At 42.7% G+C, this 16062-nt stretch overlaps 1 protein-coding gene across 1 annotated transcript in view; it reads right to left on the minus strand.

The window, feature by feature from the left end:
* The window catches only part of SEMA5A (semaphorin 5A), a 306611-nt gene that overhangs the window by 150993 nt on the left and 139556 nt on the right, over positions 1 to 16062 (minus strand). The window contains exon 8 of the mRNA XM_030927820.1: positions 10592 to 10796. Coding sequence (XP_030783680.1) covers positions 10592 to 10796 — 205 coding nt within the window. The remainder of the gene's footprint in view (positions 1 to 10591; positions 10797 to 16062) is intronic.

A 16062-nucleotide genomic window follows, 5' to 3' on the forward strand; every position in this document is an offset into this window, starting at 1 on the left:
GGTCCTGACCCATGGAAATTGTGAGCTAATAAGTGTATGATGCTTAAAATTGCTAAGAATATGATAATATGTTGTACAACAATACAAGAATAACAACTCCTTTGAATACCCTATTTAACACCTTATTGAACTGTGTGTGAAGCCCAGGGTTCCCTCTGAGGTTAGCTGTCCTGCTCTTGTTGAAAAAAGAGGCTCCAGTTCTGGCATAGGTAACTTAGTTCCTGTTCCCAAAGCTGATGGTGTCAGAGGTGGGTCCCTCACCCAAGGATGGCCACTCTGCCAGTTGACCAGCAGCCACAGCAGGGGCCTAGCCTGTAGCATGTGGCACATGCAGGATAATGGTGATGTGGTAGTCAGGTCAGACTCTCCCTCTCAGGAATGTGAGTTAAGGAATGCACAGATGGGTGACCACGGATGGGGCAGCAGAAACATGTATCCTTAAAACATACCCCATTGCTTAAAATAACCCAAGGATTTCCTCACTGCCAAAAGAACCTAATTGAAATTAGGTAGAATTTAAATAGATTTATCAGGTAGGGACAACAATAAAGACCATGCTTACCCAGCATGTGGGTGCCACTGTAACTGGATTGCTCCAGCAATGCAACAGAATTAACCCCATAAACAGACTCAGAGATGCAGGAGCAGTGTGATCACAGTTGATTCATTGGAGTGATAGCACTTAAATTCTTCCTATGTGGCTAGATGTGCAGTCACTTAGAAACCAGAAAACTGGGGCAGTTATAGGCTGCTGAAGTCTCTTGGGAACCCGGTTACCCCATAGAACTGAGTTCAGGGTGTAGGTTACAGAAAATGAAGGCAGAGGACAAGATGAATGCTTTAAATGATGGAGTCATTTAAGATGTTCTTTTAATTGCAGCTGTAAGACAAAACTATGGGAACCAGTGATGTTGACTCTATCCCAATATGCCTGAGGTTCTATGAGGGCAGGCTGTGTTCCTGATATAGCCTCATCTGAACATTTGGAGGGCTTCATTCTGGTGTAAATATACATGTATTTTCTGTCAATACGCATTTTCTGAAGTCAGTGCTTTGACTTGGTCTTCGTTGAAGATTGAATTGTTTGTCTTTGTTCACAACCATGGTGAGACCCATGCAGGTCCTGAGAAGCCGCCAAGGCTCATCTCCATTGTCTCTTCCCAAACTTGGGCATCCCAGGACATTCCTAGGAGATGCAGGCCTGGGCTGCTGTCAGGTGACGCTAAAAGACATCCTGCATCTCACAGGTTACTAGGGTTACGTGGATTTTGATTTTGAACTCAGCCTTAGCACCCTGTTAGAACTCTAAAATTAAGCATGAGGATATGGAAATGGGCACACAGGGACACATGTCAAGAATCACCATCCAACAGATGAAATGGATTGGCTTGCGAAGACTTAATTTTTACGTATTTATCAGTATAATTTTAGTTCTATCTCTGGTATCCATAAACACCTTGGCAGAACTTATAATAAATTAGAATTTACATGACAACAAATCAGATAAATTGAAACCTTCAGCCTGCCTCATTCAAAACTAACAAAATTGATGTCTCACGGTGACAGAACATGGAATTATTCCTCCAAAAAAAAAATTTATTTGGTAAATGCTCGTTATGGAGAAAACAATTTTTAAAAAACTACCGAGAATCTCATTATCCAAGTTACATCACCAGCAGAATCTGCTCTTTTAAATATTTGTTTAAAAATATTCTCATCAGACTATATTGAACACAGGAAACACTTTCAACTATATTCAGCTTGCACACTTGGATCTTACCAAAGTGAGCTCCAGAGTGGTGGAAAAAAATGGATACTTTTTTTTTTTTTCTTTTTGAGATGGAGCCTAGCTTCGTAACCCAGGCTGGAGTGCAATGGTGTATTCTTGGGCCACTGCAACCTCCATCTCCCCGGCTCAAGTGATTCTCCTACCTCAGCTTCCTGAGTAGCTGGGATTACAGGCACACACCTCCACACCCGGCTAATTTTTATATTTTTAGTAGAGACAAGGTTTCACCATGTTTGCTAGACTGGTCTTGAACTCCGGATCTCGTGATCCGCCTGCCTCGGCCTCCTAAGTGTTAGGATTACAGGTGTGAGCCACTGCACCGGCCAGATAAGCTCTCTTTTAAGATATGCCAGCATTCTGTATGGATAATAGTTAAAAAGTGTTGGTAATGATTGTAAAATATGTTTTACCACAACAAATAATATGGGTGAAGATGGAGGAGCCATTTAATTGAAAGTTGTTAGTACCCGTAAAGACCTATGTGCTCACCATCAACTAGAAAAGTCCTTTGTGAAAACACTGGCCGATTCATCATCAAATTAACCGTCAAGTGGGTCTTCTCATTACTGAATTTTCCAGGGTAAATAGCTGTTAAAAATTCCTAAGCATGTATCTACATTATATACTCCAGTAACTTGTGTTCTATGTTAGACTTGTCTCATGAAGCTTTGATGTAGAAAATGTGTTGAATGTCCCTCTGTAGAAGTAGAGATTAGACTTAGCAAAAATAAGAAAATCTGGGGCATTGAATCAAGATTATAAAAAATCCTTGTAGGTATATAATACCATCATCTCAGACAGAAACAATACTACCCTAACTGGGTTTTTGTATAAGCAGAAGGACAGCAGGTTTGGGAACAGGAGTCCACTGTGCTTCATCTCCTAGCCACTGCCATTAAACCTAAAGGAGTTATACCAAAAATTTGTATCAGGTAGGATCTATATAAAAAGAGGTAAGGAAAAACAATTTTATTTACTTATGCATTTTCTGTCCACAGACCACAATCTTTACTACCGAGGGCAATCTTCAATCAATACTAATCATGTGAAACCTGAGAGAAAGATCATCTGCTTCAGGTGGGTCCAAAGCAAAGCGAGGTGAAGAGGAAGCAGGAGGCCACGAAGAGAACAGGAAAATTCCTCCATGAAGATGAGGTTGGTTGCATCCTATTTAGAACATATTGGGAAATTGACTAATTCATAGCTTATAACTTCATATTATTTTGTGATTGGGAGACCAGGCATCAGCTACTAAAAATATTCAGAAAACATGTTTAAAAGCAAAACACATTAAAATGCAAGAACTAATGCTCCCACATTTAATTAAACAAAACAATTAGTTGTTGTTATAGCATTTTAGGTGGTTTGGCATATATTGAATTATATTCAACAGTATATTTTCATTTTAATTGGGCCTAACACAAACTCGTACTAAAGAACTAATTGTGTTCATGGAGTTCGGGATACTGAACAGCGTCAGGCAGCAGGAGAAAGCCAGGCTACTCTTTAAATTTGACTGTAAGAGCAGATGCAGTGTGGCAAAGTCTACACAGGTATATTAGTAACCTAGGGCTGCTGCAATAAAGTATCACAATTCTGGTGGGTTTAAAGCAGCGGAGATGTATTGGCTCAAGTTCTGGATGCTGGAAGTCTGAAATCAAGGTATTGGGAGAGCCATGTTTCCTTAAGAATCTGGGTGGAATTCTTCATTCATCCTAGTTTCTGATGCCAGCTGCCCATTCTGGGTGTTCCTTGGCTTGCATGTGTGCACTCCAGTCTCTGCCTATGTTGTCACATGGCATTCTCCCGGCTTGCCTCTTTTCTCATCTCACAAGCACACCAGGCATATTGGATTAGAGGTCCACTGTACTCCAGCATAACTTCATCTCGACTTAACTAATTACATGCTCAAAGGCCCTGTTTCCAAATAAGGTCAAATGGGGTACTGAAGGGTTACAAATTTCAACATACCTTCTTTGGGAACACAGTTTAACCCATGCCACCAGGCAACTGAGTTGCTATTACTTGCAGTAATTATTCCATCAATAAATAAAAAATGCATTAAATTTTACCAAATAAGCACTCAGACTCTACAATGTACCCCCTTCAGTTGATGGGAGCCCCTTACATAAAGAAGCACACGTAATGCAAGTCCAGACTCGGTTTGGATTTATAATTTCTGGTGAGAAGGACTGAATTTGGAGTGAATGTTAAAAAAAAAAAAAAAATCCAACATAATTTTTCACAAGTTAATACCTGTTCCTGACACTTAGATAGTTGCAAATTGCTTAGAAACACTGAGTGAGATAATTCTTAGGAGTAGTGGCAACCGTAAATGTATTAACTTAATTTTTGGTACCCGGACGGATATCCTTGGGGTCTCTAAAGTCTTATGTATGTTGTTCAAAGGGAATGTCAAGGTCTGTTCCTCACTCAGCCTCGCTTTACTTTTTTTAGATAGGGACTTGAAAGCCTTGGACATTAGATGCTAGAAAAAAAAAAAAAAATGAAGGGAGTTAAGAAAGTTAGAAAGAGAATTTCCCCATTTGCCGAGTTAGTTGGCCACTGTCACTCTTGCAGAAGAAACTTCTAGAGTATATAGAACATTGTTTCTTTGTCTTTTCTACAAGTTCATTTGGGAAGTCATATTGATCTCCTGACTTTAAAAATGATTCGTAGAAAGCAACCATAAAAAAGCACTCTTCTGTACTTAAAACGAGTTTGGAAGGGAAGAGCGGGAACGGGGCGGTCCCTGGTTACACTTCCTCCCTGGTGCTCAGGGCAAAGCTAAGTGAAGGTGACAGGTGTGAGTCTCAGGCCCCCAGGTACATCAGGGCATCTCTTCTTTTTTCCCTGAGGTTATTCTGACCCCTGCCCCTACCCCTTGTGCACCTCAGAACCTCTCCCACTTGGGGACCCCTCTTTCTTACTCCCTCATTCTTCCTCCTCAGTGAGATGATGTCCATTGGCAGTAGTAAACTTTTAAAAGCCAGATTCATAGGTTCACAGGATCTAACCTATACTGAAAACAGTCAAAATTGCACGTGCCAAAACTCCAAAGTCCTTACAGGTGGAATTCCATCTTTACCTGGTATCAATACCTTTCAAAAGCACTAAATGGCATGGATTTCAGGTGTTGCCCTTAGAAACTCTTCTGTTGTTGCCTTTCTCACTTGTCCGGTGGCTGGTTTTTCTCAATTGGCAGACGCCCAGCACCGCATCAAACACAGACACACACAGTCACGCCTCCTTTCCCAGCTCACACCCTCTCTTGGTTCCCTTTGGTGCTTTATTTTCAGCCCCTCAGCCAAGTCCTCTCCTTCCGCTTGGCCTCTCAGCCCAGGTTCTACGTCTGCATCTCGGAAGACTGGGGATGGGATTGATAGAAACAATGCTCTGAGGTCCGGAAGGGACGCGATAGTGAGCACGTGGAGATGGAGAGGGGAGATTAGAAACATTTACAGATGCATTTCCCCGTGACAGGTGCAAAACTGGCTGCTGACACCCACAGGTAAAGTGCCCATACCAATCCCCCGTGGTCCTCCATTCTGCTGTCTCCCCCAACCCCCTGCCCCACCTCACTCCCAGCCTTAGAGTCACTCATCTATTAAGAAGTTGTCTAGATGTGTATAGATTTCCTCAACTCGCCCCAATCTCTCTCCACCCAACTTCCCATGAAAAACAGCACAACTTCCAACTTTAATGGACCTGTTTCTCTCCTCACATTGCACGTTTCTTCTTAACACTGAAAGCCCTGCCTCCCCCATCCCATCTTCCTGTTTCATTTTTTCCTATTTAACATTTAATGTAACTGCTTGTTTTATTGCTTCTGCCCCCCTCCAAAATATACGCTTCCTGAGATCAGGGTGTCTGTCTATCTTGTCCATTGCTGAACCCTCTCCAGTGAATTTTGGCACAAAAACTCCAGTGTCTTCTTTTCAGGAAAGGACACCAGGAGTATCAACTGTCCAAACCAAAAACATCAGGAGTCATTCTTTTCTTTTTTTCTTTTATTTATTTTATTTATTTTTTTGAGACAGAGTCTCGCTCTGTCACCCAGACTGGAGTGCAGTGGCTGGAGCTCCGCTCACTGCAAGCTCCGCCTCCTGGGTTCACGCCATTCTCCTGCCTCAGCCTCCCAAGTAGCTGGGACTACAGGCACCCACCACCATGCCAGGCTAATTTTTTGTATTTTGTAGTAGAGACGGAGTTTCACCGTATTAGCCAGGATGGCTCGATCTCCTGACCTCGTGATCCGTCCGCCTCGGCCTCCCAAAGTGCTGGGATTACAGGTGTGAGCCACCGCGCGGCCAGGAGTCATTCTTAATTGCACCCATTCTCCTACTCCTCCAAAACACCTGCTGTGTCTGTCAGTTTCTCTTCAAGAAATTAACCAACAGCAGCATTTCTCAAACTGATAGGTGTTCCATTATCACTCCTACAAGAAGACTTCTCACATGTTTTTCCTGATTGTCCCCTCACCCATGAAATTTTACTACAGATATTCTGTACTGTATATTTGCTTGTATAGTGCATGTCTATTTGAACAAAAATAAGATTTTTTGTCCCCCAAGAAGTAATGTTTGCTTCCTTGAGGGTGACACCTGCCTATCTTCAGGCTGAGCCTGCCATGCTCACCTCCTCCTAGGCCACCTTGGTGACTGCAATAGCCTTGACCCCGGCCTATTCTCCCTCACTCAATTACAATGCAATGACATCTAGAATGCCTGCTTATTTTATACAGTGTCAGATCCTGTAGCAATACAGTACTGTTAGTATAGAAAGAAATTTTACCCCAAATTTTACCCTCCTTCTACCCTTTTTGTTACCCTCTGATTCATTCTCCAGGATTTATAGATAGTAATCTTTGAAAACATGCCTCATATCATGTAACTTCTTTACTTTACAGAACTTTCAGTAATTATAATTCTGCTTAGATTAAAATCTGAAATTTTAAACATAGCTAGAAGGCATATATTAGCTATCCCTGCCTGCATCTGTAGCCCTGAAACTCTACAGGGTTGAATGAACTCCAGGCATTGTTGGATCCCTTACTGTGGTTGCCTAGAAAACAGAGCGAAGGATTCAAGGATTCGGTGCTAATGCATTATTGGCGGTGCAATCCCAGGGCTGTGTGGTGAGGGAAAGGAATATGGAGCAGGAAAGAGCAGGGAGTGATGCTACATGATTTGTTACCAAGGTGCTCTTCCTTTATGATGAAACAGAAAGGGACATCTGCTTGGCTACATGAGGAGCCTGCCCTTGGACAGTCACCTGGAGGTGAAAATGGAAGGGGAATTCACCAGTTGCATTTTGCTCATATCCCACATCCCTCTGGGTGAGGCTTGCTTCACGGAGAGTTCATCCTCCTGCCCTTCTGGGCTGCAGCTACCAGCTCCTCCAGCACCTGCTGGAGAAGCCATATCCTACTCCCAGAAGAGTGGGATCTCATCCAAGCCCAGGTGTAGCAAGAGCGCTACAGACGCCTGACCACCAGCTCCTCAGCATCACCTGGAAGAACCTCCTGGTCCTGCGCAGGAATCTGTCAGCCACGGTGGTAGCTGAAGCACAGCATATGGCTGAGGGTTCAGGGTCAAGCAAGGCTGAAAGAACTTGCTGTTGAACTCATGACCTGACCAATCAGCAGTCCTTCTGTTGTCTGAGCTCCTTATGCTCCGCTGCGCCCCGAGTCTTAGTTCAGGTGACACCCTATTGCTTCTTCCTCAGGTAGTAAAACAAGTCCCCAACACCTCCCTCACCCTCTCTCCACAATGTCTTTCCTGAGGTTTTTGTTCTGATTTGCTTCTTCGGCTAGCAGCCAAGGTTTTCTGTTTTTGAAGTAGGAATCACAGATACATTATCCCTAAATTTTCCATGTACCTTTACTTTTGATGGAAAGATTACCCTAGAATCACATTCTTGAGTCACATTTATTTTCCTCTAACGTGTGCATGTATTGTTTTACTTGAAATCTGGTATTGAGGATTTCCCTATTTGGTTTTCCTTTCTTTCTCAAACCTTCTCACATCATTTGGCTGAATGTAGCCCCTAATTAGTCTTATTTTGTGTTTGTAAAAGAGATTTTTGGTTTTCTATTCCTTGAGATTTTCATTGTTGAGAGTGTCTGCCTTTTTTTTATTCTTGGGTGAGTATAATATGCTCAATTCACATTTTCTTTTTCTCAGAATTTTGTATAACCATGTTTCACAGATTTATACAGCTGCAGACTATCCTGAGAGCATGTGACTTTTTTTCATTTTTGGTTACTTTTTTTTCTCCTCAATACCTAAATGTTTCTGTATTCTTGAAATTCAAAAACTTACATGGCTAGTGTTCATTTATTCTGAATTAATATTGCGCAAATACAGTGTGTTTTGAAATTTGCAGACTCAATTCTTCCTTTATTTCAGGGTAATTTTCTTCAATAGTGTCTTTGGGCACAAGTTTTTAGCTCCACAGACAGGGTTCTTTGGTTCAAAGACACCAATCACTCTGTGTGTTCTACGGTCTTGTGGGTCCTTCATATTTAAAACCTTATCTTTTATTTCTACATGTTCCACCTTAATCACTGAAAACATTTACTCTCTGTCTAAGCTTTAGGTGTGTTTTTGTTTCCATGAAGTTTCTAGTTTAATTATTACTCTTGTAGAATAGAGCATCATTTTGAGCTTCTATTTATTCCCTCATCTCTGTGAACTTCCTTTTCATCTCATTTTGTCTCTTTCATCATTTCAACTCTGGGTAGTTGATTTACATTGCTCTTCCTTTTTTTCCAAGCGAAGTAACTTTGTGGCACATGCCCTTTTGCTCCTGCTGGGATGCCTGCTATTCCATCTGCTTTTCTGTAGACTGAAGTGACAGGACAGGGATGCAGAGAAGGAAGCTCAGCTCAGGCTGCCTCTTTGTTGAAGGTCTTGAGCCTTCATCTTTTCCCACCCTTTTTGAGACAGCATCTTACTCTGCTGCCCAGGCTGGAGTACAATAGTGCAATCCTAGCTCATTGCAGCCTCAAATTCCTAGGCTCAAGCAATCCTCCCAAATCAGCCTCCAGAGTAGCTGGGTGCACCACCATACCTGCCTAATTTTAAAAATGTTTGTAGATGTGCAGTGCCACTCTGTTGCCCATGTGGGTCTCAAACTTCTAGCCTAAAATGATCCTTCTGCTTTGGCCTCCCAAAGTGCTGGGATTACAGGTATGAGCCACTGTGCCCAGATCTATTTTTTGAGATTTCTATAAATATTTCATTCCAGAAACAATCCTGCCTGCCGTCTCATAAACAAGAAGACAGTGCAATGGTAATTCCTTCTTTTCTCTTAAAACAAACGAAAATCAACGAAATCCTTTCCTTTTCCTCCCATCCCCTCCAGATAACTCATCAATCCTCCACTTCCCTTCCCTGAAAAGTTTCTAAAAGAGACGCCCTAAGCAGCTGGTTCCATCTGACTTCAGCCAGTGCTCCTCCTCCTCTCCACTTCCTCCTCTTCCCACAAACTGGCCCTGAGAGGTAGCTGTGGCTTCCATCTGCCCACCCAGTGGTCACATCTGTCCTTACCTTACCTGACCACTCAGTGGCATTGCCTGCCACCGGCCAGTCCCACATCTGGCTCATTGATTGTTTCCCTTATGGGTGCAGGGCTGGCCCCACCTGCTCAGTCCCTGCTCAGCTTCATCATCACTTCCTAGCAGAGATCAATGCTGACTAGCAAATGCAGGAGCTTGCTGGGCACCCGGGGCCACAGCCCTCTCTGCGTGTCTGCTGTGTCTGCTCGCCATCACCTCCCTGGAGTCTTACTGACTGGTCTGTTTAGTATCTGCTGTCCCCACTAGAACGTAAGGTCCAGCAGGGCAGGTGATGCCTGTGTGTTCACCAGTTTACTTCCCAGTGCTTCAGATGAACTCCATAAATAGTAAAGGTTCAGTACATAGTAGCAACTTCACGGAAAAAACAAACAAAAAAACAAAAAAACAACTAACTGGTAAATATGTGGTAAATATGTAATTTGGAATTGAGAAGTTCTTTCAACAAAAATATATATTATTGTCAGCAACCAAAACAGTAATTGTGCTCCATGAGAAAGGACAATTATACAGAACACTGGCCAAAGAATGGGGAGGGCAGACTCCACCGTGAGGTGGCTCTGTCTGGGGATCTGAAGGCAGGAAAGAGAGGGACAAGTCCACAGAGCTGAGCCAGGTCCCTCAGAGCTGTCTGTGTAATAAACTGACATGGAACATGCTTTCTACACTCTAGTTTCTTTGGAAACTGAAGAGATCTAATGGTTATTTGTAATTTGAAAGTATCGCTGCCTATATTTGCTGTAAATGTTCCATTATTTATGCCCCAAAACATATTCTTTGAACAGCGCCATGCACCACCATCCACGCAAATATTTTGCTGAAGGCACTGTTTTTGAACAAATGAGAAATCACCATGACAATCCCAAGATAATATTTCACCCAGCAATGTCTTCCAACAAAGCATACCTTTGTCTTAAATTATCCAAATTCAAATGGTCTTGCCAAGAAAAGACTTATTTTATGAATATGTGAGGAATAATAGCAAAGAAACAAGCCATTGTCTTTCCAATTAAAGTTATGACCAATGTAGTGAAAATAAATTGAGATTTTCAAAGAGAGGCACAGAGGCTGAGGAAGATAAGTGAGCATCACGGGTTTTGCTGGTTGCAGAAAGAGATAGCAGACGTAAAGCTTGAAATTGAAATTGCATGTTTAGAATCTAAATCTAAAACACAAAATCAGAAGATGGTAGAAAACCCCTCAGAGGAGGGCAGAGCTCCTACCTGTGGCCAAATAGATGATGTGGACGAGCGCTTCTCTGCCCTGCACCACGTCGACGGCCACGTGGGAAAAGCGGCTATTGTCCTCCATGAAGGAGGGCACTGTGGTCACCGGCTGCACCACCTCATGCATCAGAATGAACTTCTGAGCATCCTGCAGATTTCTCTCGGTCAGGTTCACGTACAGGCCCTGGTCCACGGTGCCACACTGCAAGGGAAGACAGGCCGGGTTACTAGAGCCAGCAGCCTGGACACCCACAGCTGGCTGTGGCCATCCTAGCTGGAGAGTCACTTGGAAATCAAGCCACAATCCATGATTGAAGTATGCAAACACGTCTGCTTCTCCATTCTTCCTGCAGCCCCTATCCTTAGCATCCTTTTCATGTTAGATTTGAACTCATATCTTGGGAGTCTCCCAACATCCTCATAAATGAACTGATCAGAAGTTAAAAAAAAAATTAAAGTGGGAGTGATTGCTAACTTTAAACAGTAGATGCATAGAAACTCCTCCTTTTCTGTCGAGTCACTTGAAAGCTGCGTGGCTAAACACATACTATTATATCTGTCTAATAAATCAGGCAGCAAATTGAAAATGCAACAATCAAGACTCTCATATAGATGTATTAGTTTTTCTACTGTCGCAGGGGGTCTGTAAGCAAGACACAGATTTCAAGGTGATAGCATTAGGTCATTCTAATCTGTAAAGCAGAACAGCATTCACATGGGCTACAAAAATACTGTGCTCACCTTATTGCTTTGAGCTTGTATTTCAAATTAGAAGAAATTATTTTTAAAAGTTTAGAGTCCAGGAATATGGAAAAGAACGTGGCAAATTTATAAGAAGAATGGGAAATGAGGAGGGAAGGGAAATGAGGAAGGAAAGGAGAGGAGTGGGGAGAAGAGAGTAGAAAGGAATAAAGAAGGAAGAAGGAAGGAAAGATATTTCAGATAGAACAAGCATCATGGAGATGAATCTGGGGATATACAAGGGGAAAATCAGCCCTGTACAATGCTGGGAAATAAATTCAGAGCTGTGTAGTGGGGAGGCTGGCAGGTGTTACATAAGACTGTTTCTGGCAAGGATGAGGTAAAAAGAGGGATAGAAAGGAAAGCACGGCTTTATTAGAGCCAAGTTCAGAATCAGAAAACTGCTACCAACCTTTCTCATGTCTTTCATAAACTTTAATTCCTGGTACAAATGGTGACTGATCCCAGTAGAACTTCACATAAGTAAGTTTGATGGAAAAGAATTTCCAGGCCCATGCCACCTGAAACTACTGTTCATAACATGTCATGTCTAATACGAGGTTTTATAACAGGTAAGAGGTACAAATGTGTAAGATGGAAATTGCTTTTTTAAAAGTAGACTTTTTCCTTTTTTTTGAGATGGAGTCTCGCTCTGTCGCCCAGGCTGGAGTACAGTGGCCGGATCTCAGCTCACTGCAAGCTCCGCCTCCCGGGTTCACGCTGTTCTCCTGCCTCAGCCTCCCGAGTAGCTGGGACTACAGGTGCCCGCCACCCCGCCCGGCTAGTTTTTTGTATTTTTAGTAGAGACGGGGTTTCACCGTGTTAGCCAGGATGGTCTCGATCTCCTGACCTCGTGATCCGCCCACCTCGGCCTCCCAAAGTGCTGGGATTACAGGCTTGAGCCACCGCGCCCAGCCTGACAATATTTTTACAGCATTTGATGAAATGCTCCATATGCCATAAAATGATAGGATGGTTGTTGACAAAGAGAATCTGAGAGTTAAATGGATTTCATGCATCCAGTCCAAGGCTTAATTTAGTATCACACCCTTGCAGGGACACCCCGTGTTCCACAGGCAAAGACTGTGTGAGTTTAGGTGAGGGGCTCCGCCCTGCTGTGACCCGAGTGCTACTCTGGCTTCATAACTCTCAAGCCACACGGAATCAGGTGAGTGGTAACTCTCCTGCCACATGGTCTGAGGTGAGGTCTCGCCTCTCAGTGTTTGTCTCTTTACCTGTCTGTCCAGTGGCTAGGAAAATAATTACTCTGCTCATTTCTCAGGGCTACTGTGAGACCAGCTGAGATGATCCATGGAAAGCATTTGTAAATTAACTGAAAGTCCTTATAAATGCCAAAGAACAAGACAATGTGCCTGGCACTAAAGAGAAGCCATTCAAACTCATGGTGAATGGTGAATGGTAAATGCATTGGTCTTGGAGCAGGACAGCAATTCTATGGTCTGTTGAGTTTCAGTGACCAGAGGGAAATGAGTGTATAAACAAAGAAGGGAAGGAAACACTGAGTGAATACGCGAGCAGTTGTAATTGGGGGGTGAGGGGATGTGCTAGGAAGTCTTATATAATTACAGTATTGAACGGTAACATTTGGAGGTCAGGGACATGTCCTTACCTGTCAACACATGTTTTGCAAAATGAAAAAGAGCTTTACTAGGCTTGATCTAATGTCTACACAGGTGAGTGCCAGTTCTGAGCATGACGTTATGTGTGATGGTTTACATTCCTGAAATCAGTGGTGATATCTAAAGTATAGTGGCAATGAGCTGCCTACCTTCTGGGTGAAGTTCGCACACAGGTCATGTTTTGTAAGTACAGTGTTTAAAAAAAAAAAAAAAATTGGTAGCATGAAAGCCAGGAGGCATAATATAAAAATGAGAATCTCTTGCTGTTCTTAAGGAACTCAGAGAAATTGGAGACCTAACAGGGAGTTCTCAGTGGCAGGGGTGAGGCAGGATCACTCACCATGCCTTGTCATCTTTATGTATATGTCGCCTGTATCAATCTTATTTGTGACTGCCAGAATTGCCAATAATTGGTTTTGAGGTATACTCTGCTGCTTCTTGGTTTCTTTTTGCTGGCTATAATGAATACTCCACCCAGTGCTTCTATTTCAAATAGTTGGAAGAGTATTCAGAGTTATAGAACCTATGTATTGGATTGTAAGCAACCCACCGAGCTCTCTAATACCTGAAAATTTTCAAGCCTTGCCTTTTATGCTGAACTCGCATTGTGTCTGTGTGGGGCACGGTGTGACGTCCTGGGTTCACCATGCAAGAAGAAAACAATAAAAATAGTAAAAGCACAGCCAAGCTCTCATGTGCCCTACAATCCACAACCAGTTTTCATGCCAACCTCTCTTCAAGTAATTCGTCAGTAATTCTATTTTTTAAAATGATAATAAATATTTGCACTTCTGTTTATTTACTTCTTTCTAGGACAACAAATCCATTCTTGTTCTAGCACACTAGCACATGGTAGTCAAGCCCACAATCACCTAACCTCCTGCAGGAGTGCCCAGTTTAATCAGCCCCTTCGTGCACTCACTCCCTTGCATCTTGATGCAAACATGCTGGGCGGGCCAGGGGGTGGCGGCTCACATCTGTAATCCCGGCACTTTGAGAGGCCGAGACAAGTGGATCACAAGGTCAGGAATTCAACACCAGCCTGGTCAAGATGGTGAAACCCTGTCTGTACTAAAAATACAAAAATTTGCGGGGTGTGGTGGTGGGCACCTGTAATCCCAGCTACTTGGGAGGCTGAGGCAGAGAACTGCTTGAACCCAGGAGGTGGAGGTTGCAGTGAGTTGAGATCGCACCACTGCACTCCAGCCTGGGCAACAGAGCAAGACTCTGTCTCAAAAACAAAACAAAACAAAAACCTGCTTTGCGTATAGAAGGGTCCTAATGGACAGGGTCAGATCCCTCCACTTGCTCCTCCAACAACTGCCTCCTCATCCACTTAACTACATTTGAGGGTCTATTTGTCCATTTCAACTCCATCCTTTCCGAGTGACACTAATCAAAGTTGCACAGGAAATTCTGGAGTCTGTCACAGCTCAGCTGTGCCACTGGACCTGGGTGACGTTTTACATCAGTGATTGTCACGTGTCTTACTGAGGGTCAGGGTCTGGATGACTTTGAGGACTGCAGCCTCTAAGAGGGTGGGGCTCTGAAGCACCACCTGGAGTGGTTTATACATTTTGTCTGAGAAAAATGATACTTTTTGTTGTTTTGTTACTGTTTTGAGATTTCTATATTAAATGTTGAAATATCATGCACCATCTCTCCTAACCCATTCTTCTTCCTGAATCCAAATCTAGTTCTGCTTCTCTGATTAATCAGCTACTTCTAGTATGTAAGTACTGCACAGACTTCTAAATGTCAGTAGGAAAAACAAGAATTTTAAAAATCTAACCACTTTTCATTGTTGGTTATTGCAAACATAAGGCCTCTTATACATGTCTGGGGAGGGATCCTTAGTTCAAATTGAATTCTCACTCTGTGCCAGTCTGGATGGTTTCATGAATGTCAGTGAGGATACTTTGCCAGTGTGGTTATCAAATAGAGTAAACATAAAGAAACCACTTGCTATATACTTGTATTAGGAGTTATACAAAGAACCACCATCATCTGTAACTTGAGCTCCACTGGAGTCTTAAATAATACTCAGAGAAGAGCAGCTCAGCAATGCAAGCTTCCAACACATGCCAATTTCTGCATGCCTCATTCATTATGCTACATGGACTGGCTTCCATCCCTTAATGAGAGTAAGCCCTTCAGTGTGACACTGGCATTATAAAACCAGGCGCTCCTGGCCTTAGGAAATGAGATTTGCTCTGTGCTGGAAATGCATCCAGATGAACGGGCTACAAGTTATCCACTGCCTGGAGGTGGTAAGGCTCTATGAAGTTTACTAAGCCAGGCTGTTCACAATAAAGACTTTTGCAATACAAACATCAGTGTATTGAAAATACATTATAAATACAGTAAGCATTATTAATTATTTAACCTTCAGGATTCTATTATACAAAGGACTTTCTTAAAAGGAGTATTTCCTGTACATAAGAGGAGAAAATGAGACAAAATATGCATTTACACAACATGTGATACGTAGAAAGCACCAAATAAATGATTCGTTTTTGTATTTTTAGAGACAGGGTCTTGCTCTGTCACCCAGACTGGAGTGCAATGGATGGATTATAGCTCACTGATTGAACTCCTGGGCTCAAGCAATCCTCCACCTCAGATTCCCAGATAGCTAGGACTATAGGTGTGTGCCCCTAGGCCTGGTTAATTTTTTTTATTATTATTTTTGTAGAGATAGGGTCTCACTCTGTTACCTAGGCGTGGCTCGAAATCCTGGCCTCAGGAGATCCTCCTGCCTGGGCCTCACAAAGCACTGTGATTACAGGCGTGAGCCTCTGTGTCCAGCCCCTAAGAGTTGTATTTATCAAATATTTTATACAGCAAACAATGCACATTAATCAGTGTTATCAAAATTTACTCCTAAACTATATGCATGCATTTTTATCCCTCTCCCCTTTTTTTGATGGAAATATGCAATAAAGATGCATAATAGATAGATGTGTGATAAAAATGCACAGAATTTGCTCAAGGAAAGCGGCACACGGCAAGATGACATGTAAGCCAGCCATCCCATTTTTCATCCCATGCTCCTTCAAAAACTTAAAGACAACAACACACACAAAA

The sequence above is a fragment of the Rhinopithecus roxellana genome, chromosome 3 (genome assembly GCF_007565055.1).
Source record: "Rhinopithecus roxellana isolate Shanxi Qingling chromosome 3, ASM756505v1, whole genome shotgun sequence".
Lineage (NCBI taxonomy): Eukaryota > Metazoa > Chordata > Mammalia > Primates > Cercopithecidae > Rhinopithecus > Rhinopithecus roxellana.